General features: G+C 40.2%; 1 protein-coding gene across 28 annotated transcripts in view; it reads right to left on the bottom strand.

Moving 5' to 3' along the window:
* The window catches only part of PCDH15 (protocadherin related 15), a 539977-nt gene that overhangs the window by 54593 nt on the left and 460824 nt on the right, over positions 1 to 24560 (bottom strand). For 27 of the 28 annotated variants that reach the window (XM_080598442.1, XM_080598431.1, XM_080598457.1 and 24 more), the window contains 3 exons: positions 22975 to 23084; positions 21640 to 21780; positions 11225 to 11352 (listed from right to left, as the gene is read on the bottom strand). In XM_080598442.1, the coding sequence (XP_080454568.1) occupies positions 11225 to 11352; positions 21640 to 21780; positions 22975 to 23084 (379 nt within the window). Of the gene's footprint in view, positions 1 to 11224; positions 11353 to 21639; positions 21781 to 22974; positions 23085 to 24560 lie in introns of those variants that run through there. The other variant, XM_080598450.1, reaches the window with a different exon arrangement.

Here is a 24560-nt window from a genome sequence, read left to right as displayed (position 1 = left end):
ACAAACACTGCCAAAGGAAAACAGCAGTACTGTTTTTTATGGTAAAAAGTTTAGTGAGCCACCGTATTGTCTAGAGATATGTCCTTTGAAGGAAATTACCTGTATGCTTGAAATTAGTGTAATATTATTCTTAGCAGGGCAAACAGCTTTCTGTCAGAGGCCAGATGTTACAGCAGATGTGCATGTTTGAGGGTGTGCTGTTTTCACCGCAAATATGCTTCGAAGTCTATTCTTGCTTCTACCAAGTATGTTCTCTCCCTACAGATTATTCAGATTCATAAATCATATTTTAACTAACAAAGATGGCGACTGGCAAAGCAGTTCATTTTTTTCCATAGAAGCTTTTCTCTGGAGCACGTGCAAAAGCAAAATTAGGAAAAGGAAAACTTTGTGTTTCACAGCAGAAAGCTGTCTCAGGATGCCCAGGGCTGAAACTCACTCTCACAGAACCTACCACTATGAAGATCTATTTGTCATCCCAAGTAAAAAGGAAATGCCAAAAAAAAATCTAGAGGTTACGAACATTAATAGAAGATAACTGGAGATTTAATATGGATAAATGTGTCTGGGAAAAAAAGGAGTCCCAGCGTTCTCTCCATACGCAACAAAACCATACCCAGGAGTTTTACACATTTATTTTATCAATTGCTTTAGATCACTAGGCGATGGTTAAAATAGATTGCTTTCAAGGATTATGGCTAAATAAATTCCTGTTGTCCTGTGTGCGATTAGAGAAAAAAACATAGCATAAAATGGCTTTGTGTTATTTCGCTGCTCCACACACTAAGACACTAACAGGAACAAAGAAGTTCCATCACAAAGCCTACCAGGAAGGGGTAAAGGTTTAAAGTGAAAATCTGACCAACCGCATTGTAAGAATCAAGCTTCCTTAAGGACATAACCGTGTTTCAGACTTCACCAGCTCCTACCATCATCATCATCAAACCTCTCAGCTGGCTTCATATTAGAGCCATTTCTAGAAAATTCGAGTCACCCACTTCCAGACACTTTGACTGACTGACATTTATTTTGGGAAGCCTTCTCCACAAACTTCTTCAGTACAAAAATATCCCATAAACTCAGGAGTAAATCAGAAAAGAGCTCATTTTCTTTATTAGAATTATGACCACTGATATGTGTTCATTTGCATGCACTGCAACAACATTCGTGTAGAGAGATTAATACTGAAGAAGAAAATATTTAAAAAGAAAGGGCTAATAACACACCATTAGAGTGAAGCGAATTCCTGCTAGTAATTTCCCTAAAGATTGTGTAGGCTTTGTTTTTGTTTTCATAGAGCAGAATGGAAATGTTGTGTATGTGGCTAAAGCAAGTCTGGTCCTCCTTCTGAGAAGAAAATCAGTTAGATGAAAATACCAGTGGCAAAACAAAATAGCTAATTCTAATATGATGAAATGCATAGCAAATCTCAAACCACAGCATTCATAGGTTAGCAGTTATGAGTATTACACCTATTTTTAATTAACACATTCATAACAAAAAGCATGACATGACCTTTAATCATGGAAATAGGCTCTCATATACGTTTAAAATTCTGGGGAAAAAAAAAGACCTGCAGAAAAGATGAGAGAATGGAAAAGGTTATTGCAACACCAATCCCCACCAGGTCTGTCCAGCACCTGAAGCCTTGTGCTGAGCACCACCACAGCTGTAACTAAAGCATTGATCCAGATTGCTGTTCCCGCTGTCCCACCACTGCAGGCCTGGTTTCAATGGCCACAGAGTGGACGGGAAACCCAAATAACCAGCAACCAAGGCATAAAGCAGCTGTCCTACCACTAGGGCTCCCAGCTACCACGATTTCTGCAGAGAGCAGCTAGTTATCTTGAAGAAAATGGTTTAATGTGTTATTAAGGTTCCCAAATTAGGATACTCAAGCAGTCAAAATCACTCCAATCCTTTCTGTTCTGGTAAATCATGCTCATACAGAAGAACAGAAGTAACGGGAGCTTCCCACGGGAGGCGTTTCCCTCAGATTCCCCTCCTTCCCCATTTCTTTGCCTTTACTCCAGTTCAGCTGTGCTCTGGGGGCGTTCAGGACTGCACTGCCAACGTAACCAGGACTGCATACAGCTGGTACACTGCAACCCCAGGACAACTCTGCCGGGAACTTCTCAGGCTTAAAATACAAGAACGAAGCCCGCCAGTCAGCATATTTTTGAGAAAACTAGACTTAGGCCATTAATGGGGGAATCTTGTTTTTAGGATTATTTACTGATGCCAGGGTCCAGGTCAAACAATTCTCCAGAAGCTCTTCAGAGGGGGTCATGGTAGAGGATTAAAGTCTCTTTTGCTCAAGCGCTTTGATCTTGCATCAAAACATCACCCTGGACTCCAAAGATCTCACCCACATGTTGCGCATCTTTGACAGGCCTTGGGTGAAATGAGCAGGCTAAAAAAGATGGCTGTGTGAAGCTGCTTGTACATTTGAGATGTGATAATCAGGCTCAGCTATCATTACAAGAGAAATGGTATTTAACACAGTTCCACATTTCCTGCTGAGCTATTAGCAATGAAAACATGGTCTTTAAGATGCAAGGATAAAAGCCTCAGTTAAGAAGTACCATTTGAACAAATATATTCCTTTTATTTTTTTCTTATAAACATTAGCACTCATCAGCTTTCAGAGGACATTGACCTTAAAAGCAACCATCTTCCTGTAGAATAATTCATATGGCAGATCATTACCCAAATTTATTCTACCTGGAAGTGACTTTTTGATGCTTTGTAGCTTTCTTCTGAGATCAAGCTTCCTTTTTTACCTATTTATAGGAATCGTCCTGAAAATCTACTGCAAGACAACTCATTATCCTATTCTAAAAGGATTTTACATTCAAATGAATATATTTAAGAGAGCAATTACAGCTGCCAGCAAAATTGCTGCACCTTATAGAGCTGGGAGAAGCAATCTATAGTATCTGCCTCAGTCACATATGTAACCGTTTCCATGATGAGAGAAGTGTTTATCCAATACTTTATTGGCCTATTTGTCTCTAAATTCAATTTGTGTGTAACATTATGTACTCAGTACTAGTTTTCGTCTCTCCCTGCATTTTGCTGTGTGTGTCTGGCCCACAGCAGTTTATTTCTTACTCCCGGTGTCACTCACTAGGTTCTGTAGGGCATAATCAGTGCCCAGACTGGGGTGTCCCACAAAATATTTTTCAAGAGGGGAAAAACTGTGCTTTGATGGGAGGGGAGGAAATTTTGTGTAAGCCCCTGAATACAGAATGATTTAAGCAACTGGAGTTAAACATACAAATGTTCAGCAGTGGTATAGTTGTGACAAATGTATCTAAAAATGATTTACTTGAATAGCTGTATTAAAAATTAATGACTACAGCAAATCATTAAGGACTCAAAGAGGAACTAATTGTGTTTTTTTAATGTGAAAGCTGTAGCTTTTGTGCAGGACAATAAAGCTTGTCGTCTTAATTTTATATAAATTGCACTCCTCAAAAACAAGCCATTCATATTTGCAAATATCATTGTACAAAGACACAGAGGTAATGTGGAATAACTTATTAAATGCCAAAATTAGACAGAACTGGAGATCTGCCTAGCTGGAGATGAGCCCAGTGGAGTGGCAACATGACACTGATTCCCCAGGGCAAAGCCTGAGCAGAAATTGCCCTGCACCCAGCCCTGTTTTCCCCTGGAAAAAAACAGGTGCACAGGTGGGAAGAATGCTGAGGGCACCTTTGCACCTTCCTCGGCCTGGACAACGGCTGGAAGAGGCTGCTGCAGATCTCAGTGGGGTAGGGATCACCTGAGAATTTGGGAATAAACACAGCCATGAATCCTAGCTTGTGATGTAAGCACATCTTTGTATTGACGCCAACGTGGTTCCAGCATTTCCAACTATTTTTCTTTTTAAACTATTACAAAACTAGATATCTTTTTAGAAACTTAAAGTGTTACTTATATCTTGTTTGATGTAACAACCTCTGGAGTAAAGACATGGTGAATTTCTATGCAAATTGTAAAATAATTTCTGAACCTCCTTAATAACTACAGTGCTAGCCACCAAAAATTTATTACATCCTAGCTAACTCCTCTCAACTCATCTTTTTTTTTTTTTTTAATCTCCTATTCAAAAAAGAGGGAAAATTGTATTAGCTTAAACTGCCACAAAATGCTAACTGCTGGCAAGTGCCTGCCACTGTGATTACTACGCTTAACTAATTTAATTACAGCAATGGCAAATAAAAAGCAGGCATACCCCGTAAATCACATCTAACTGCAGGAGCCATATCAATACCTAAACACCAGCCGTTCAGATGCCTGCTATTAACCCAGCCCTCCACCAATCGTCTCCCAAGGCACTTCCACCAGCAGTGACCAGATGAAGCCAACCTGCTTGCACAGGCCTGCTCCAGCTTCTTGACAGGTAAGAGCCGCTGGCTTAAAGCACCGTGTTAACGCAGCTCCATGGTGTCCATAAGACCTCCCCACTTGGAAAGCTGTCCCAGTTTTGGCATGCTGAGCTCTCTGTCAGTGCAACCCTGTTAGCACGATCTTCCCTCTAGCCCTCTGATGCCCAGTGCATCGTTGCATACTTCAGGAAACCAAGGCTGAAGATACCTGAACATAAGAAAGAATGGTGAGGTGTTCACTCGAGCCCCCTACTAAAGCCACAAACAGGTTTGACCTGAGGCTTTCAGGAGAAAGGGAAAGATTCAAGATAAATCTTGGCTTTCTGCCATGATAAATGGTAACAGAAACCAAACCACCACCTGGTGCTGGGCTTGACATGAAATTCCAAACCCTGATCTTCGGATGTAAAAGGCTTTAGGAGATATAGGCACCCAGGTTATAACTTGTTTCTTGTTTTCCTCCTTACAAAGGTCAGTTGCTGCCCATGCTCCTTGGGGGGACTACCTCCAGAGTCATTCCTGTAACCTTGAATGCCAGCTCTCACACGTGATTCACTCTCCAGCTAGGAAATCTTGAGTGCCTCTATAGTCCATATGCACATCAGAGGTCCTAACTTCACATCTGGATCAATTCGACTCATTCTGATAGACTTTTTTAGCCCACTGGGTCACATGTGTTGTTTGCATTTTTAATTCTCCAGAAATCTCTGACTTTCACCTGCTTTATGCTCTGTAAGAATTGAGGCATTTAATTCTTAATAGCTCTAGATTTTATAACTTCCTAATTCTGAGCATTTTGGGGCTAGGTTCCAGCACCAGCTGAGATAGTATTTAAGTTGCCCGTTCATTTAGGTGCCTCCTGCAGTATAATTGATCATCTACTCCTCTCAAGATGAAATCTGCAATTGGCAAAGTGTCCAATGCCTTCACTGTAGATGAGTTCCTGGAACAACGTGCCTGGGCTACTGTGAAACACCCTACCTCCTTTCCATTCAAGTGTGTCAAAGGAAATGGTGGACTGTCATCAGTGGAGGTTCAGCTGACAATGCATTTTATGAACCATAGATGTCAACCTCGCATCTATTTTCCACTCAGGAAAATCACTACTTCTTGCAGAACAAGATTTGTATTTGCACAAATAAGCAAAGACCCAGACTAAAAAAAAAAACGGTATACTTTTAATGAGGACAGCTTTCAGAGTTCAGAAGCTATTTTAAAACTAACTGGATCTTTCCCAGACAATTCAAGAGAAACATGTTCCAGTTGGTCATGAAAGTGACTGTTTCTTCATGGACATTTAGAACTGTTCTCATTGAGTGTATCTTTATCTGCTGAAACTAAAACCTTGCCAGAGTGAAAACTATGGCGTAAAAAAATCCAACACGGCCTATTTTATACTTGGTTGTCCTTGGAGATTACTCACTATTTAACATTGCCAGCAGCCTGTTATTCTAGTGAAGGTAAAGTGATGAGAATACCACTGAAAAGAAAACGTAATTCTGCACCTAAGACTCAGCATCACCCTCTGATATCCTGAACAAAAGTCCTGCAGTACTTTTTTTTTCTCACATTCTTAAGGTACTACAACAGAAATGATGAAGGATTTGTTCACATTTCTCAAAGGCAGATCAAATGCTATCATCCCACCTGACTATAGAGATTTATTTAGATTATCTATCTAGATTATTTCCTTGGATTTTTTTCTTGGATTATTTCCAAAATATGTCTTACTAAAACTTATCTACATGTAGCCATACATTTGTCTAAAGAGATAAAAATTATTTCAATAAAAAATCAAAAGTTCCAGCTTCAGTCAGTCAAATCATTTTACATTTGACCTGTCAATTGCTTTTTCCAAATATGTTTGAACAGCCTTGAAATTAAGGAAAATCTGCCCTCTCAAAGTAATATTAATTATTCACAGTATTTTCTACAAGAAGGAAAGCCAACTATGTACTTAAAACATAATCCTTCTGCTACTAGTTTTCAGGTATAAATATTTAACATTATTCTACAGCAGAAATGGAAGAAACAACATTTTGGAGGTCTTCCTTACTAACTGCTAGAAATAATGAATTCTAGTTCAGCACGGTTCCTTAGCATAACTGTAATTAGCTGTATCAATGCTCACCCCGCTTCAGAGGATGTGGTTTTCCACACTATTTTTAAGGAAGCTTAAATATAAACTTTTTATCATTTATCGCTTAAACCTCTCTCTCCAAGATCTTTACAGTACATAAAAATTGCACAATTAAGGAAAGAGACATGAGCAATATACCTTGGTTAACATGAGCTGCATTGTTATGATATGAAATCAAAAGATGGATCCACATCTCAGCCTCTGATCAAGTGCTATTTTTCCTTCCAAGCCCCTCTCCACTGAATTGTCTTGTCATTGTTTCTCTTTTAATACACCCTCCTCTTTTACAGGCTTTGTTTTATCCCCTCCTGTGTACAATTTTTCAAGCATCCCACCTCATTTAGTGAGCCAAACCCTGACAACTGCCTCTACATATTGGCAGCACAATAAATGCCCTGGTACTAAATAATGTCATGAACTACATCAGCCTCATCCACAGATGCAGGAACTCCCTTAGGCTACTCGGAGCATGGCACAAGAGATATAAAAACAGAGCCCTTAGACAGCAATGAGCAAGAGTTGGTATTAAATATATAAGCACACACAGAGAAGCCAATCACAAAGAAAAGGAGGAGCAGACACTTTCAAACAGCTGACCTGCTATCCGTTATCATCCACTACTCATAAAAGCCTTCAACTTCCAGGTTTTCAAGCAAAATCTGTCTCTTACAGATAAAAATCAAGAGAGAAACAAGAGAAGCCAGCAGTTAATCAATACAGTCCCTGTTATACCTCTAGAATATCTACTTTTGTTTAAAACAAGGAAAACACTGGCTCAATTTAGGGTCCCTTCCTTTTTGGTAACTACAATCTTACACTTGAATTGAAAGTTAACACTCTTCTTCCCTCAGGATAATGAAATGGGCAGAAGAAACTAATATAAAAGTTAATGTTACCCCTACACATTTAGTACCTATTTATTGCTGGTATTTCCTTGAAGTACAGGGGAAAACATGGCAAGTTTGGGTCTCAGTGTGCGGGAAGAATCGCACACTTCAGAACATGACTACATGGCATTGCTGAGATAAATAAGATGATTCTCTTCACAATTAGGAAATGTTGGTCCACTGTACCCCAATAAGAGTGATTTCAACCATCTATACTGAACAGGTTTTCCACCCATCAAAACCATGTCTAAAGATCACCAAAGTCAACACTGACAGGAAGAATAAGAACATGCAGATTATTTATCAGTTTCTTTTCACAACAACTCAGATTTCATTAAAAATTAGCAACTATTAGTGAATCCAGAAAGTGAAAGCAAATGGATTTAAAACTCCCACCAAGAGCTTAGTTCCCCCTTTAGAATGGCACTGTGAGTAATTTGTCCAGTACAAGCTCTCTGCATACTTTCCTAATGTTTGTGAAAATTTCAGGTTGGAAAACTACTCATTTAATTCTATTCACCTGAGATCTTCAAGAAGTGACATTCATTTGATTAATACTTCTTAACACTCTAACTGGAATGGGTATTGTATCTAAATAACAGAACAATTACTTTTTTTTTTTTTTAAAGGACAGAAAGTAAGCTAACTAGCACTGAGCATTGCAGATGCTTGGTGCTAGAACAATACATTCCAGCCAGGTTTTCTCCAGCAGGCACTTCTTAACTGCTTCTCATTTCAGTTTAATAAAACACACGTTTGTGCTCGATGCCATCCACTACTAACATCTTCTGTCTTGTACCTTGTTCTATTTTACCTGTCAGTGACGTCAGGGAGAATTCTGTTACAGATTTTAACCGGAGAGGGTTAGAGACATAAAATTATAATTTCTTTCCTATTTTCCTTGGACTGTCCTTTTCTGTCCTCTGACCTCCTTTTCTGAGTGAAATATTTCTGATGGGTAAAAGCAGATTCCCCCTCTTCACCCCTGAATATCCCTTGCCTGTACGCCTGCTCTATTTTATTCACTCATCCCCTTGACTGACATGCACAAGGATTTATGCCAAAAAAAAAAAGAAATGCATCTTCAAAAAACAGGTAGAATTTCACATTCTGTTAACATTTTGTATGATTACCTCATAACGTACTTTTACACTTGTTTCTTATGTTTCATTTACTTTCATCTACAAAATGTTTCTTTATCTAAATAACTTCGCTGTTCAGTTTTCTTTATCTACTCCAATATCCTTGTGCAGTATTGCATTCTCAGCACTTCTAAAGTTCATGGATTTGACACAGTTTTCTGATTCCTATGTTTGATTATGCCAGAGCTTCAGTTTAAGGTTTGCAGCCAGAAGCAATAATTGACAAAATGTCTGGAGGGAAAAAAAAGATACTAACAAAAGTATTACCTCTACCTCCCAAACTCTGTTCAACTATGGTCTGAGATCACCCTAGCAGCAATACTACCATTATTTCTTTCATTTGGGCATCTGCATTTTCCCCTTCATTGAATCACACAGACATCTGGTGACCTTTAGCTATTTCATATAGAGTAGAAATCTGGTGTACCTTGACAGTTCAATACAGAAGATGGAGGAAAAGAAATTTATAAAAGCAAGTTTTCCAAATCCTTTTCTGAATGTGTTATTTCCAACGTACAATGCTGCTGTCTTATTACTTGCTTTGTAATTTCCTTATTCACATGGAAATAGCTCTTTAAAGTAAACAAAGGCATTGTACATGCTAGATGACATTTTTGGCTTCATTGAAGCCTGAACTGAGTTTTCACACTCAATGAAGTAGTAGTAGAGAAACGTGCCTTTTCAACATGCCTTCTGGGCTAACCACCCTTTCTAGCTACCAATGCATATCTTGAATCTCCTTGCAGTATAATTCTTCCCTACATCTTCTCAAACGTTCAGTATTGCTCCTTTTTTTTAAACAATCAACGTGCTGCTAATAATACTCCGACAGACATTGCACCAGCTCTGATCTGTAACCCGACCCTACCCGATCCAGTCCCCTGAACTGCCCTACAGGTTGGGCACCAGCCTTTCCAGCAGGTGACGTGTCACACTACCCACCAAATCGCAGGATCCATGGCACAGCAGAGGGCACAAGGCCAAGTGGCACTAAGACTCCTCCACGTGTCCGCAGATGTCGGGACTAGCAAACACACTCAGCCCTCGCGCCGTCCCAGGGTAGTGTGCAACTTGCCATTCCTCAGCAGCCCCACTTGGGGGGTCCAACCCTACCTGCTGTGGCCTCAAAGACTGCCCGCCTGCAGAAGAAGCTAGGAAGAATGGGCATACAGAGGATTTATGCACTGTGACAAACCCTTCCCTAGTGCGTTTCATAGAATCATGGAATCGTTTAGGTTGGAAAAGACCTCTAAGACCACCTAGTCCAACTTTTAACCTAGCACTGCCAAGTCCACCATTAAACCACGTCACTAAGCACCACAGCTACATGTTTCTTGAGAGGCCTCCAGGGATGGTGGCTCAGCCACCTCCCTAGGCAGCCTGTTCCAATACTTCACAACCCTTTTAGTGAAGAAATTTTTCGTAATACCCAACCTAAGGTGCAACTTAAGACCATTTCAGTAAAAATTCCCAGCTATTTACTTGGACTGCTGGATGCATTTCTAGGAAAGACTAATATGGATATTCTGGGGCCAAAAACATGCCTAAGAAAAGCACTGTATAAAAAAAAAATTAAAAAAATACTCGACTACTTCACAACGTTAACAAGTTTTGTCTGTAGAAGCTTCTCACCAATAATCAATGCATTTTCTCACCAATAATCAATTCATTTTCCACGTTTCTGCAACCTCTGAGTTTAATTGGGGAGGACTGCTACGAAAGAGGAAAAAAAAAACAGTGGACAACTTTAATAAGCTCTGATATTCTCTGTTCCATTCCTGGTGCTCTAAATACATCATGAGGTCAACACAGAACTCTTAGCAGGTCATATATCTGTGCCCTTTCATGCATCAGCTAGAATCAGCATCTTGAAAGCTATTCCACTAACACTTAAAGTGAAAAAAGATGCAGGAGGCCTGCTGAGGTAACAAAATACAGGTAGAAGAAACAAGCTGACTTTGAAAGTCCTGGCAGCCCAGGCTGCCTCTAGCACAAAAGACTGCATCACAAAGCATTTTAAAGAAAACAAATAGCTTTTATTCTAAGCTATTTTTCTGCCTGATGCTAATTACATTCCATATATTACATTTCCTTGAATTTTATTTCATTTTTTTAAACTACAGATAATCTGTTTTACCCACAAATTGTGTCAGAGTGCACAGATATGAAATTGCTTCCCTAACCTGAAACAAAAAACACATTTTACTTTTTAAAGCATAAACATGCTGCTGCCAAAGAAGTCAGAAGAAATTAAGGTTAACACTAGTGTTCAAACCTAAAAGAATCATCTGAACATTAACTTATATAATGATAGCTACAAATCTTCAGATGACGACCACATAAATTCAACAGAAATAACTCCAAGTTCAAAATCAGTCCTGCACCAATAACCACTGGAATACAGTGCTAATGCGTGTAAATCATACACCAGAAAATGGAAACCATCTGACTCATGTTCATCGTCAAATACTGATTTTATTAAAAAAAATACCCTTTCTGTGCTGACTGTATTTAAGAAGTAATCAAAGGGAGTTTACTGCCAGTGTCTGAGTTCAAGCAGTTTTAGAAGAAACACATTCCATAATCTCCTCTGGAAAACCAAAACGTTAAGTATTTTTCTTCTGGAAGTGAGTGCTAATGTAAAAACTGCAGTCTTACCTTAACTTTAAGCACAGAAGAAAACATTTTAGCATCTTCAGAGACACCTCCAATATACATTTTTTTGGTAAAGACAGGCGCGTGGTCATTTTCATCCTTCACTTCAATGAATACCTTGGCTGTATTACCTAAAACAGGGAAAGAAAAGCATACATAGAATATTTGGCAGTCAATCATCGTGGCCTATCAAGTTTATACATTTACAGTCCAAACGGATCATGTGGAACAAGTGCACAGAAAACACTGTAAGAATATATAAGAAATAATAGCATACCTTGTATTAGAAGTATGAACTTGAAGGAAATCAAGGGATTTCGTGCTTTTTTGCCCTACCCTTTATTGTTTTTTCATTTGCCATTTTTTTCTGATTCTTGACTTAACTTGAGCTGAAATATTATCCTTTATAGCAAATGATGCCCATCACCTGCACACCTGCACTTTGCTATTAGGGCTATACGACTTTGCATGCAAGCAAAAGGCTGCCATGGCTTTCTTTAGAAAGAAAGCTAGTTGGGGGGAATATAAGAAAAGAGAAGAGTGTACTTCAGTAACAGAGATCCAGGTACATTAAATTCTCACAAGTGTCATAAAGAGGTAACGGCCAGGTGACCATACTGACTAGGTGACCATAACGACCATACTAAGAGCTAAGCTGCAAACAAAAGCTTGCCTTTTCCACTTCATGTGCAACGTGCTTAACATATTTTAACTAGTACTAGCTTTCATGCAAACACTTAATGAGAGGCTCTGCCACAGTGTCTGGAAACTCACACAAGTTCATACAGCAGTGCTGGCAGAAGCACCTGGGTGAACAACACAGTACTTGACACTGCAGGTCAGTGCAACTTTTTCTCTACTTGCCTGTGCCACCGAGCACAACCATCTGACAGGCCTGACCATGCAGTGCTAAGCAGCCTCAATACCTAACGAATTTACTGTGATAGTCTAGTGTGCGCCTAAGCATGTCTGCATCACAAACTGGACTGGCCCAATGGAGCACAATAAATATTACAGGTTCAACACATCTTCAATAAAAAAAAACACCACCTAATAATCTCTGTTTTATTAAACGGTTACTGATCCACCACGTTAAACAATAAAGACATCTTTCCTTCTGTAAGGAGTAATGCAAAAATTAAGGACCTGCTGCAAAGAAGATTCAACTGTGCAGTAATCTATACCAAGATCTCTTTGTCTCTTTCAGAACACAGTATAATCCAGAAAGATTGCTGGAAATGATGATGTCCAGTTCATTAAGAGCACATTTTCAAGTGATAAATTACCTCATTTCAGAGTTGATTTTCCCAACTTGTTTCAGTGCCAGTATAATTTAAATACTGCACAGGTGCTGTGCTGATCAGAGTTAGCTTCAAAATGCAGTCTTATTTAGAAAGAGCTGAGTGGATATACATTTGGGGGTTAAAAAGATTTATACACAGACTACTTCTTAGGATGATGAATTCACCAAAAATATTCCATCTGATGGTCCGACTAATGGGAAACTAATGAGGAATTCATAAAAGCAATGGAAATCTGAGAAAACTATTCAAAATGTCATCCAATATATTACTACATAGAGAAAAGAGAAAGGAGGAAGAAAAAGGAAACAACATTTCCTCAGAGGAATAATCAGTTTTTCACCTTGCACCCTGATCTGTACAGGTAAGTTAAAAAACGTGTAGGTACTGTTACTCAAAGCTCCAAGGAAAAATGACTTCATACCAAACTCATGAAACAAAGCCACAATCCAACATTTAAACATCTGAACAGATGTAACGTGGACATAATGATCTATTTGTAATCATGTCTAGTTTGCTTATGTTCATTTTGAAAGAACACTTCTAACCTTGACTGTATTATTTACTACAGTGAAGAAAAATGTCACTCCAAGAGCTATCATAAGATTCTATGAAAGTCCAATCTCTCTCTTGTTAAACCAGATCCTTAATGTTTCTGGCTGCAATACCAAGTTACAGTTAGAAACTGCAGCCCCGTGGAGAAAAATGAGATTCCCAGGCAAGCTTTTTCATTGCAGCTACACCCTTTAGGGAAGAAGGCAATTTAAGCAGGATTACAGGCAATGTGTGCAAGTGACCTTGCCCTGCAGAGCTAATAAACAGTTATATCAACGGTTGGCACCAGTTTACTGCTGTAGGGAAGAGCCTAATTGCAACATGTTCAGCACCGGTAGGAGTAGGCATTTGCTAACCTGCGCTAGTTCTCTGTAATGCAAATTAAACATCTTTTGCTTAGTGCTCACCATCGACACCATTTCAAGCCAGTTTTGGTGAGGTGGCTTTGCCTTGTGCAAAGTTTGCTTTGCAATTTGCTCAAAAACATTTGTTTAATTTGCTGGTAATTCTCTGAGCTGCCAAAATGCTGATTTGTTCAGCAATGGTTGAAACCTTTGAAAATGAGAAAGTTATTACATTAAGCACAAAGCAAATTAAATACCCTGCTTATTTCCAAACCAGCATTAGCATCATTAATGTTCAATTAAACATATACCTCCGTTTTATCTTACTGCATTTTATACACAGCTTATATTTCACTCGGTGAAGCAGATGGAGGGGAACGCAGAGCCTGTGAACTCCGTACTACCTCATGGTTTTATCCTGTTCCAGCCGGCTGCTGGCTGCAGCGAACGACCAGCAGCCACTTGCAGGGGTTGCCTTATTCCCACATCGAATAAGCCTAGAAGCAACACGCATTAAAATCCCTCATCAGAAACAGTGCCATGCCTGTGAAGGGCATGCCAGAGCCTTTGCAGCAGGGATTTCCCCAGCTGCTCTGCTTGACTCAGTCGGATATCGCCCGCACAGGGGGTTCTGATGCCCAGAGACAGGGCCCGGTGCTCCTACGTCTGCCACCCCTGCACCTCCAGTGCCCAGCCCGAGTGAGAAGGGCACCAGCAGCGCGTGCTCCCACAGTCTGGGCACAGCACTAGACTCTTCTTTTCCCTCATGTTTGTATTTAGTGCTTGTACTGAACAATGTGTGCGCGGGGATCGGTCTCTCTCTTCTGTTACACGAAGGATGGCAGCAGCACCTGCTATATAATGCGCACCGTTATTTATTGGTACTCTCGCAGGAAGGACAGCCAACACCATATGACACCCATCTTTGCACTCACCTTTCAGAGGGAAAGCTTTGTATCCCCATGCGTGCCAATCCTTGCTGCTCTGTTATTCTAGATTTGGAACTCAGCTCTCACTAAATTATTTTTCTGGATTCTGAGAGTTGAAACCCAAATTTACTTCTCCATGTTAATTCTTGCAAATTGGCACTCCTTGTGATTGCCTCATGCAATCAAACTGTAATTATGCCAGCCAGGTGACAGAAGGAAGCATTTCACCCTGGACAAAGCATCACAAAACTGCCATGGTGGCCAAAGGATGAAGAGAGAAGAAATTGGAGTGCTACAGTTGCATTCCTTCCTTCAGCTGTAAAGGAAATGCTTCTCTACACACTAAATATGCAGTCAGTATTCGATAAGCAAACAGCTTCTTCTACGTCATGCTTTCACCAGTGGTACTACACTTGTCTTCCACAATATGCCAAAACGGCCATTGATACAGCTGCTCTTCATACATCGCTAATTTTAACAGAGAACATCTGCATCTTGCTTAAGCAGTGGCTGCTGGTTCTGCAGGCAGTAACAGCAGATTCTTCTCTTTTAGAAGTTCATTTTAATCAAACTGGGAATGAGAATGTGATTGGACAGGGCTCTATAATACTTTGCTTTACTACCATCTTACAAGTCTGTCAAGCAGACTTTGCACTTTGGCAGGTGAAATGAACTGAACTGCAGCTGTGCTCAATCTCGCCTTACTAAATTTGGCAGAACCGAATAGAAATCAGCACCAATTTTTGTTTTCAATGGGATTTTCATCTAAATCAGCATGTACCCATTAAGCCTGGAGAAACTCTCATGGTGTAGCCGATCAAGAACACTGCAAAGAGATCAGCGAGACTCTGACGAGACATAAACAGCGACATATTTGGAATAGCACTGATCTAAGGGCTGATTTAAAGAAATGTAAAACTTTTTTTCTTTTTCTTCTCCTGAATAATCAATTGAAAGGGAGCTCACATTTTATGCGGTTTCTCTAGAATACATTTCTTTGTGGCTCAGAGATAATTGAAGTCCATCTCAGTGGCTTTCAGGGAAACTACCCCCAGAGGTGTGTGGCAGAGAAGGCAGATTTGCAGCCCTTCAGGCTCTGCAACATATTTTGCCCATCTGTCACAACTCCTACATTTGCAGATAAGCATGGCAGCCAACTTGTAAAACACCACCAGCATGAACTTTACAACACATTCGAAAATAAAAATGCAAGGCTATTTGAAAAGACAATAAATAATACAGGGATACAGAATTCATTTTCATATTTTTAACTTAGCAAAACTATCATTCCCAATTATTGCGGAGCAGTTGCAGAATTGCAGTTACAAAACTAGATTTGTTTCTTTTCTCTTTATGATTCCCAAAGGTTTCTTTTGTGATTAGAAAACCAAAAGCATGACAGGAGAAAGAACTGTTCTCCATTTACTCTCCAACACCCACGGCAAAGCACTGCCTCCCAGCCAGGATTACAGTACCAGTTTGACAACAGAAATGACCCCCCCGCCGCGGGCAGCGCCTCTGCATACCTGTGGGGAATCAGCCTGCACCACTTCCTGCTTGGGGCTGGACCCAAGGCACAAGATTGTTCTAACTGAATGAATAAAACATGTAAATATTAAAACAAAAAGTGCATTTTCTCTTAAAAATCTTTTAATGCCAAAATAAAACCCATCTTTACCAAGATGGCAAATTCACTCCTGTAGTACTCAGCACACCTGACTGACGTGAAAGCTATGTGGAAGAGCATTCCTCCCCCCCAGCTGGTCTAACACTCCTGAGGAATTTTACCTCTTCACTTCCTGGGTTCTACTCCTAAGTTGATGTTTAATAACAATTCATGCTACTCTGAATTCTGTAGCACCCCTGCTGCAGAAAGGAGAAATATCTTGTTTCAGTTCTCCCTTATACCTGCAGCAGACTGCCTGCAGACACAAAGCGGGCACTCGCAATTCCTGAAAAGGACATGTGCTTATCAAGACAGTGCAAGCACGACTGTAGAAACGACAAATCTTGTTTGCTATGGTTTTCATTTCTTGTTAATTCCCCCTCAAATATGGTAAAATCATCACATGGTTCTGTAATTATTATTGCATCTCTAGGAATTTTTGATGCTTATTTGCTGCTCGTCCTCACCCTACTAACTGGGACCAATTGAGTCAAAAGAGTACAGGCAGAAATAAAAAGGGGATGCAGGAGAGATTACAGTGACACTACAAAGGATGCCAGAAGTTTCCAAATGAAGATGCAGGTGACAAGATCAAGGATGCAGGGTAGAGCTCCACCACATGTACAAGTCTATGACACGAGAAACCCATGTTTTCACTGCCATCATGAGAACACTGCTTACTGGGGAGGCACAAGTTTTAGAGACAACCAAAGCAGGAAAAGATAAAACCTACAGAAGAGCAACCTGCAGCCAAAACTACTCCCTTCTGGTCTCCCTCTCAATATCGGGTTAAGCAAGAAGCAGTTGACACAGGTAACTTGTAACGAAGACAAGCGTTCCAGGCAGCACTGTGCCAGCTGGTAATACCTTCACCTCTGAAGGCCTAATTTTGAAACAATCTGTTTGCATCCACATTCATTTGCAGGCACACACTGGAACAGCCTGGAGGTACTTTGCTGCACAGCCACAGAGGACGGGTGAAGCTGTGCACAGACAGCAGCGGTAACTCAAGATAAGAGAGCAAATGACACATGTGCAGACTTGGGGAATGAAAAGAGGCACTTTTCTCAGATGCTGGAAACTGAACAGTGGAAAACATGAGGCTGCATCCTCTGCTTCTGTTCCCTGAAGGATTTGCGAGGCCCTTTTGCCCATGGTGTTCAAAAGCAAGTGTATTCTGGCTCTGTTGCGTGGCTCTTCTCTCCTGATCAAAGTGGGAAACCCTGTCGTCTCCCATCACGGTACATGTTTTATTTGTCTGGCACAGAGACCAGAAGCTCACAAATACTTTGATTCTTAAAACTGGGACCAGGACTACTTCAGTGGTAAAACCTCCTTGTCTTTACTGGTCTCCACTGCTCCTCCTTACTGTGTTTGGGCAGCACTTCCTCTTCACTCATCACCCTGGCTTCCCCTGTCCCATCTCCGCCTGCCCTTCTTTCTTGCCACAGTTATTGTTCTGACCCCTTTCATCCTGGGTATCAAACTTCAGGACAGTGAGATGCTGATGAAAACCTTGCAAACTGCTGGCTGCTCAAATGAGAAAAAAATATGATGTTTTGCCTGTTCTTGTTCAAGAAGTACTTTTGGTTTAGTAAGTGATTAATTGCACTGATACATTCCCTTCATCTCACTCCTTCTGGGAGGAAGGAGCTGCTCACTCTGTGATTGATCACAAAGCAGCACCTTCAAATTGCAGAACACGTCCCACCACACACAGCCCTGTGATGTTCCCTTTATGTAACTGTTTTTCTGTTTCTAATCTTATCCAGTGAGGGGGAACCGAAAGCTTCAAGTCGGAAGCTAATGATCACTATCCTAATTTGTCCTACAGTATACCACTAGCCTGTGGTTTATTGTGATAGGCAATCTAAGCAGCAAAGAGCTGAGACAAAAAAAAAAAAAAAAAGCCCTGCTGCTAAATTCAACTGAAATGGAGAAATCCATTAATAGTTGAGGTCATTCAGGGTTCAGCATCATCAGATGCCAATTCCTCGGGCCAGAATTCCAACCTTTTAACTTCACTATCATCATCAGAACTGACGTTTCTTCTATTCAAATGAAGTATAAATGCACTGTAATTTCACTTACAAAGTTTCAGTGAAAGTAACTCATTTTAGGAGTTCAATTTCACTGAATCTAAGAGTATGATTTTGCATGATTTAGCATCGTATTCTAAAAACCCAGTTTAAATCACCAATTTTATTTTCTCCTACTCCAAAGGACATCTCAATTTACTTTCTCTCCTCATTTATTTATTCAGTTATTACTACACTATCAGTTGGCACTATCACTGAAGGACAACCTTAGTTATGCTTAATGCATATCATCCACTTTTCCATTGCAGAGATGATCACCCAAACTCCTTTTATATAGTAATGTAGTTAAAAACAATTTGGTAACAAGCTTCTGAGTTCTGTAAAATTTGGCACTGTTTTGTAGCTGAGCATCAGTGCTGGCTCCAGAAGGGCTCTCCACTGCAGCTCCAGAGGAGGTGGTGCATTATACTTCAATGTCACATAATTCTAGAGATGTGCATTCAAAGTGACCTATCTCCAGAGAGGTTCATCATTTCACTGTCACCAAAGTCCACGTTGGTGCATTAATTGCATCTCATCTACTTCCGCTCCAGTTCATCAATTCTGTGCCCCAGAATTTTGAAGTACTGTATAACCTGATTACCTCTTATCAGGAAAGGAAAAGGTGCTGAGAAAATAGAAAGGCATACATCATACAAATGTAGGAATCAAACCATGAGGTCAAGGAGTCTCTATTACAAAGACCTAAGTGATTTAGTAAGCCAGCTACTTGTGAAGTATTTTACAAATACTATCAAATTCCTTAGCTATCCAGCACAGTGCATATTGGAAACTTAATATATGCTATACACCTGTGGGTATCCACACATACACAACGTGCTTATGTCTTTGTTTAAACTGGAGTTTAACCGCCAGTCATTATCAGGTGTCCCTGAACCAAATAACGCAGCCAGCACTTTTCCAAACTCCTGTAGAGCCGGGAGAGCTGCTCTAGCACAGACTCCGGATGGGAGGAGGGACACAGAGGCCAGCTCTTCCCTGACCAGCAAGGCTGGTCTAAAAAGCAGAGGCCTGCCCGAAGACCTCTGCCAGAACCTGCCGGCTCCCCTGCCCGTTCGTCCATGTGAGACAGAGACCTGCAGAAAGCTGGACGCTGCGCAGAAGGCCTTACCTCCTCGCTGTGCACGGCCTGGCTGCATTTTACAGAAACACAACCTTAACCAGACCTCTCCCAGACACAAAGAAATGAAGTCAGCTGGCACTGGCTCTCTTTTTCCTTCTCCAGATACATTAGTGGCGGTGGATGTAACAGCACACAGAGCCTTCCATTGCTGTTAATGTGATTCAGCTTCTGACCATTGAATAATCCCTACGTTTTATGCCACAGACACAATTCTCTGTTACGAAGAACAAATACCTATGATAATACACTCTCATTTTCCAAAAATCTTCTTCTGCTTACAAGGGTAGTATTGGAAAGTCTGACAAAGGTATTTTAATGGAAATCCCCTGTACAATCTCTCAGGTTATAGTCTATTACCACAATTTTATGGCATATTCGCAAATATTTATTAACCTCTGTGACTTTAAGAACTTTTAAAATCTGCAAGAAAGTTTCCATTGGGTACCAATTTCAGTATTGCAAACAGATATTACAGTAGTACATTTATATTGCTTGAAGAAAAAGAATTGCACCCTATTTTAAATTTTATCCTTAAAAATCTGAATTATAATCTCTAATCTGTACACTGTACTCCTATGAACATGCACCAAACTGGCACAGAAGTAAGCTGGACATGGCTTTCCTAATATGCGTGGCTATTACTGTATTCATTACTACAATAATTACAAGACTAATTACAGAATAGGACATCAGAATCAGTTAAGCGTGGCCCTTCCTTTGCAACTCACTGACTGTTAACTCTGCGGATCACCACCCGTGGCATGGGAAACACCATTTGTCATGGGACCACTTTGCCACCTCTGACAATGATGGGGTGGCACTGTGGCCCTCTTCTTGCCAAAACTGCTGACACAGGTCACTTCTGCCTTCAGTGAGGGAGGAAGAGATCACACTGTGCTTGAGCCATGACTTGCCTGGTGCTGCCTCTGAGGGCAGACAGCAAGGTGACCATCTACCGTCAGTGACTCCTGGGGAGTCCTCAGCTCACGTGAGGGGGAATGCAATGAGATGGTACTACAGCATCTCTTGGGCAGATGTTTATAAATGAAAGAAGCTGAAGTTTTCCCTTCAACCTCGTATTTCCATGGGTTGTTCGTGGTCAGGATGAGCCTGCATTTTTTCTTCTCCCCCTAATGCTAAAGATTTATTCTGTGATTAACATGGGTGGAAGTGCAGAGGAAAAATAAGCTGCAGCCACCTGTGACAAATCTGACCCATAGCTCATACTGGAATAACTTTGACTGCAAAACTAATGACTTGAAATAAACTGACAATCAATTTTGAATGAAAGGAGAAGGTAATATTTTCACAGCCTTTAAATAATGTTCAGTTCCTCAATGCCCTAGAAGAGTTTCTCTGTTCGACATTCCCACACCCTGGGCTTATTGCCATCGAGTCCATGATGCTCCTTAGCTAGAGACATACACAGATCAAAAAATACAGCAACTAGGCAAATATTACCCATGTAAAAGACTGTAATATTAAAATAATTTTTTGGGTACAATGCGAGTATTACCGTTTTTTAATTAGGGCTCAAATGTGGCTTAAATAGGAAGGTGTAAAAGATGGAATGGGACACTAAGTGAGACAAATGTTCAAAAGCCTGACTGCCCAGACCTCCTCCTTACAGGAAGCACAATAAAAACACCAAAAGACCTTTCAAAGTAATTTTATTAGAACAAGAAAACCATTAAGGAGGGGGAAAAAATCCCTCCCAATGACAGAGCTAAAATAGAACAATTTGTAAGCAAAACTCCTTTGTGCCTAGAGATACTGCAAGGAAACCTCCTGTCACAGCCCATCCTTTCCTCCAGTTTGCTCTCAGTCACTTGCAATAACCTCCACACAGACCCTCAGGGGTGCTTAGGGTGCCTTTTTCTTCCTGTCTGCCTTGCTGTTTATCTGCCCCACAATCCTCTTTGTAGAGTCCTAACCCTTGCTGCTTCCCATTGCTCCCCGGTGCCTTGTGCTCAGCTCCTTCAGAATTTACCCATCCCCATGGATACAAGCTCCCAGCTGCAGGGAGAAGAGTTTGTATCTGTGCTGCAAAAGGTATTTATGAAAAACCATTGTGTTCCATCACAGAAAACCTTAATTACACTGAAAACATGTGGTTTGCATCCTCAGCTCTCTGTTCATATACAAACAAGTCGTGTCTGGATCATTGAGAGCCCTGTGTAACACAGATATTATTTGTGAGGACTTAGCCCAAGACTCGTCAGCTCCATGCGTGGAGGGCAAGCACAGAGCTCCATTAATGCACATGCTGCCTTTTCCATACCATCATCACCACTATATTTCTGAGAACACAACACTAGCTAGAGTTCAGTTATCAATATTCTCAAAAAATAAGAACAAATATATTAAAAAGATATTCAACAGTAAGGATTTTAAAACTTACTTTTGGAAGGGACACGCAGATTGGATCGTACCACTTGTAATGAGTCTGCTTGAACTCGAAGTTCATAACTTTTTACACTTTCATAATCCAGAGACTTTTTAACTGAGATCACACCCGTTCTGTTATTAATAGCAAACACATCTGAAATCCAGCAAAAAACAGAAGCAACCTTTTAAGACCTATAAACATTTTTTTAGACAAAACATTTCTATTTCATGATGTCACTATTCTCTGACACCATCCTCAGAAATTCATCCTCATCCCTCCTGCCTCAGGATTCTAAAATCCCATGTAAGCCCTCTTAGAAGCTATTTTCAAATGAGCACAGCACCTGAATCTGAACTTGGTACTGGAGTAACCAACTTGAGGAAATGCTGGCAAGAGCAGACGACAAATGTCCAACTGCCACAAAAATGAGGATGGGAGGGGAGTTTTTCCACATCTCTCCAAACAACTTACAGTGTAATTTAGCTTAGGGATTTTGAGGTGGACCATGGACAGTAACTGAGAAGGATGCAAACAGTAGGAAAAATGGTGGTGTTTTTTTTTTTTTTTTAATATCCTGCTCTAATCTAACACTTGTGGATACTGTATGGTAGAAGTCTTCAATGTTTTCAAAAAGATTTATCGGTAAAACCAAATCCATTCCTATTTTCATTTCGATATGCCACAGATTCATATCATATGGCACTGATGTAAATTTTCACATCAATGAAAATTTGTTTTTTTAACTTTCATTGTATTCTGCTGACAAATTGGAGGAAGAGAAGTGAATTTGGCTAGGTTATGAGAATGGCCAGCGAAAAGAATGAGCCAAGTTTCACAGTGCAAGTCATAAGTCAAGTCAGGGCCTCCTTCAAATCGTAGTCCTGCTTTCTTCTGCAAGTTTATCAACTCCTTACTTCAAACCATCAGTTCAAAGAAATGGTCAAACATATGCTTTTCTCCATTTAGGTGCTACAGACAGCACGCTAGAGTTAGGGTATATATATTTCCCTGTGGAGAAGACGCACGTCAGAGAAGGATACAATTTTACAGTATTTATAAAGAGATGTATGGTGTAAGGGTACAAAACCTCCCAATACAGAAAGCTAAGTGCAAGCTTTATCTAAAGCAAATTTGCAACTTTTTAAAGAGCAAAGTCTTCTCCTGCACATGTATTTGTATATGGCTGATCTTGAGAGGTTTGACAACAGTAACGGGAACAGTCCCTCCTGCTTGTACAGTCGAGGTGGCATTACACTTCAGCAGCTTTATTTATCACTGTTTCTTGAAAACATCAGATGCATGCACTGTGCCCAGTATGCTCACTAAGACCAAAATATTAGTACTTACCTTCTTCATTTCCTGAAACAATTGAATATACAATAGTCTGGTTCAAGGCAGCTGCCATTACAACTGCGACCACAGTTCCTTTTGGTGCACTTTCACTCACTGGTGGGGGTCTGCAGAATGGAACAAAAGTATTTGGGTTATCTCCCCGTTGCCTGACCATCAGAGTACTGATAAACCTACTCTTTAGGTTAGCAGTTACATCCATCCATCACACTGCCAAAGCAGGATGATCTTTTATTAAGGAAAAACATATCAAATTGCAAACGCAAAAAAAAAACAAAAACAAAAACAACAACAAAAAAAAGGAAGTGTAACTGACAAGAGGTGACCATATATAGATAAAACAGTCCTTTGATAATGAGAAATGGAAATCCTGGAAATAACGAGTGGAAACTAAAGAGGAACACAAGAACCATCATGCACTGACAAACTGCAACTAAAATTTATATCATAACAAGTCTGTTTTAACACTCACCTGTACCTAAAGTGTAAAAAAACCCGTATGCTAACCGAAATGCATGCAGGAAAATTTCTAAATGGATAACCCTCTTTAGAATTTAAACAACATTGAAAAGCCACCTCCAAAGGATTTTCCACTCTTCAGAAAGATCTGGAAGTTGTTCTGCTAACCCATTTTTGTCATAAAAGTCAAGATACTTTTTAGGAAATTAACTGCCATCCAAGAATACATACACATCTTTTAATCATTTAGAAAATTGTTTCTGATTCAATGAGCACTGATGTATAGGAAAAAAAGAAAAAAGGATTACACCACTAATGTGTATCTCGTCCTCTTCATACCCTCCAAACACTGAAAAATGAGTGACTCATGCTGTATAAAAATGAGTTTCCTCCTGAAAACCAACAGTTACTTACCTCTCTCTCTCCTGTTGTTTAAATGCTATTTCCTTGGAAAATGCAGTAACACCTTGAGATGCTCTCTCCTCAAGGAAACCACAACTACTTCCAAATGAAAATGGAGGTTGTGCTAACGAATTTTAAAACAGCAGGTGTATTTCAGTTTTGTACTCATCTCCAGAATTTTGGACAGAATCTATGCCTTCCCTAGATTCAGGGAATATTTTATGCATCCCCTCTTTCATCCTCTTCCAGTATTCTTCAAACACTCCACCCCACCACACACTTTCCCATTCCACAGGCAGAAAGTTGGATTCCCAGTTTGCAATCTTAATTATTGAAACCAGATCTGCATTTCTCCTTCACACACCAAGAGATCAAACAGTCTGCCTTTGATTACAGACTTCTTCATTGGGATGAATCACCACAAACACAGCACAGGCCCTGTTTCTAACACGACTGGTCCTTACACCACCCATAAAATGTCAAAGGCAAACCTTACCCATGACCCACAGGGCTGTGACGTACTCTTACTTCCCTTGTTGCGACTTCTTCCATTGCTTTATCTGCTTCTTCTTTTTTTTTTTTTTTTTTTTTTATCACTGTAGAAAGCCCGGTCCTTCTTAAACTAAACCATGGTGAGTTATCAATTCTTCAGAGGAGCCCTAGGCCTTCCAGTACACAAATAAAGGGGGAAAATACTTTTCTAAGCTGAACAACGCTGTACT

This window comes from Anser brachyrhynchus, assembly GCF_964034855.1.
Source record: "Anser brachyrhynchus genome assembly, chromosome: 6".
In the NCBI taxonomy this organism is placed as follows: domain Eukaryota; kingdom Metazoa; phylum Chordata; class Aves; order Anseriformes; family Anatidae; genus Anser; species Anser brachyrhynchus.
Note: the sequence above shows the minus strand (reverse complement) of the source record. Positions and strands in the feature narration are given on the sequence as shown.